At 38.6% G+C, this 2,500-nt stretch overlaps 1 protein-coding gene across 4 annotated transcripts in view; it reads left to right on the top strand.

The window, feature by feature from the left end:
• The window catches only part of LOC137637260 (nephrin-like), a 122,702-nt gene that overhangs the window by 101,301 nt on the left and 18,901 nt on the right, over window positions 1-2,500 (top strand). For 2 of the 4 annotated variants that reach the window (XM_068369519.1, XM_068369530.1), the window contains exon 5: window positions 1,042-1,194. The exons of the other annotated variants lie outside the window; for them this stretch is intronic. In XM_068369519.1, coding sequence (XP_068225620.1) covers window positions 1,042-1,194 — 153 coding nt within the window. The remainder of the gene's footprint in view (window positions 1-1,041; window positions 1,195-2,500) is intronic. 4 annotated transcript variants of the gene reach the window in all.

The raw sequence follows: 2,500 nt of genomic DNA, 5'->3' as shown, positions 1-2,500 counted from the left end.
CTTAGGCAACCTTTCAGATACTTGGTATCTGACCCAAACAATTCACCAACCCTACCCCTTATTCTATGTCAGTTCAAGCTATCACTTAGGCAACCTTTCAGATACTTGGTATCTGACCCAAACAATTCACCAACCTTACCCCTTATTCTATGTCAGTTCAAGCTATCACTTAGGCAACCTTTCAAATACTTGGTATCTGACCCAAACAATTCACCAACCCTACCCCTTATTCTATGTCAGTTCAAGCTATCACTTAGGCAGCCTTTCAAATACTTGGTATCTGACCCAAACAATTCACCATCCTTACCCCTTATTCTATGTCAGTTCAAGCTATCATTTAGGCACCCTATCATTTACTTAGTATCAGCTCCAATCAATTCACTCTTATCCCTTATTTCAAGCCAGTTCAAGCTATCACCTTGGCAACCTTTCAAATACATGGTATCCAACGCAAATAATGCACCAACCTTACCCGTTATTTTATGTCAGTTCAAGCTATCACTTAAGCAGCCTTTCAAATACTTGGTATCTGACCCAAACAATTCACCATCCTTACCCCTTATTCTATGTCAGTTCAAGCTATCATTTAGGCAACCTATCATTTACTTAGTATCAGCTCCAATCAATTCATTCTTACCCCTTATTTCAAGCCAGTTCAAGCCATCACCTTGGCAACCTTTCAAATACATGGTATATAACACAAATAATGCACCAACCTTACCCCTTATTCTATGTCAGTTCAAGCTATCATTTAGGCAACCTATTATTTACTTAGTATCATCTCCAATCAATTCACCACCCTTACCCTTTATTTTATGCCAGTTCAAGCTATCACCTTGGTAACCTTACAAATACATGGTATCCTACCCAAGCAATGCACTAACCTCACCCCTTATTTTATGCCAGTTCAAGCTATCATTTAGGCAACCTTTCAAATACTTGGTATCTGACCCAAACAATTCACCAACCTTACCCCTTATTCTATGTCAGTTCAAGATATCACTTAGGCAACTCCTTGACTAATATATACCCTCATCACAGTCTCCCCCTCCAGCATAAGCATCTTGGGAGGAATAATCGGGGAGCCAGTGGTGGCCGTCGCTGGCAAGCAGCTCCGTCTTCAGTGCCTCGTAAAGGAGGCCCGGCCGGCTCCCAGTGTCGCTTGGTACCGGAATGGAATCATGCTCGATCAAAGTGAGTACTTCAATGCACTGGTTGACTCGTTGAGCCAAGTCTCCTTTATGGAAACCAAATGTAGATGGTCAATTTAGATTAACTGGATAATTTTGATATCTATCATATGCAAATCGTGACGGAAAGTTAGGATTCATCTCTAATAGAAATGCAATTAACATGTAAGCAATGTTATGATATTAGCAAATAATAATAATAATAATAATGATAATAATAATAATAATAATAATATTTTCCCTTACAAATATTACTTTTAAAAAGGCACATTATTCTTAGGACTCTGTTAATTGATTTGTGTACATGTGTATCATAAGTGTATACACTTCGGTAAAGAAAATGTTTCGAAAATGCTCTGTATCTTATGAAAAATATCGAACTTGGAATATTTTCCTGATTTAAGGAATAATGTCTTGAAATACTACACAGCGCAGGGATCAGTCCTTACATTTACTTACTAATTCTTAAGATAACCCATTTCTAGCATGTCTGAGAGGCTTAAAAAGTATATCAGACTTTAAATACTTCACTGATTTTAAGAACTACGGCTTAAATTTACCGTTTAAAGGTAGGGAAAAGTTCCGAGGTCTACCTACTGACCCAAAATTTAACTCAATCTTAGCAAGGCTGAGAGTATTTTAAAAGAGTATTGAACTTAAATACTTTACTTACTTAAAGAACTATGCCTTTAAATGAACATACAAAGTAAAGAAAAGTTCCTACATACACCTACTAATTCTAAGGCCCTGTCCACACTACCGGGCAGTCCCCGACGGACAAACACTGTTACCATACCCCGGTTCAAGACACAAGGTGGGAGAGTGATGGGCGGGCACAGATGGAGGTGATTAAAGATGGGAAAACCACGGGCAAACAGTGTTTGTCGAACACAATTGTTACCAGGTAACATTATGAAGGAAGCGTTAATGACATCAATAACGAGCACAAAGTGGTGTGTCGGACAGTGCCTTTGTTCGTAAGAGTCCGAGCTTCAGACACTCCGGAGGCAGAGTGGCACTATGGACGGAGTTCAATTTGGACGGAGTTCAACTTGTATACCAGATTAACTTTAACTTTTAGAAAATTAGGTATCACGTTCCCTGTAAACATAATTAGTTGTATATCAGTTGCGAAGGAAAGCTGACTTTGAGATAGAAGAGAGGCTCAGTTGCTAATCAAACAGTACTGGCAGAACCCATGCTTATAAAATATCAAAGCAAATGTTTACAAAGACAAAAATAATCGTGTAGCAGCATCAAATAAAATAACGTCAGAACTCCCGAGAGGTGGAATGACTGTAACTGATTTA

Source organism: Palaemon carinicauda, chromosome 3 (genome assembly GCF_036898095.1).
Source record: "Palaemon carinicauda isolate YSFRI2023 chromosome 3, ASM3689809v2, whole genome shotgun sequence".
Lineage (NCBI taxonomy): Eukaryota > Metazoa > Arthropoda > Malacostraca > Decapoda > Palaemonidae > Palaemon > Palaemon carinicauda.
The sequence above is the reverse complement of the archived record's forward strand: the minus strand, read 5'-3'. Positions and strand labels throughout refer to the sequence as shown.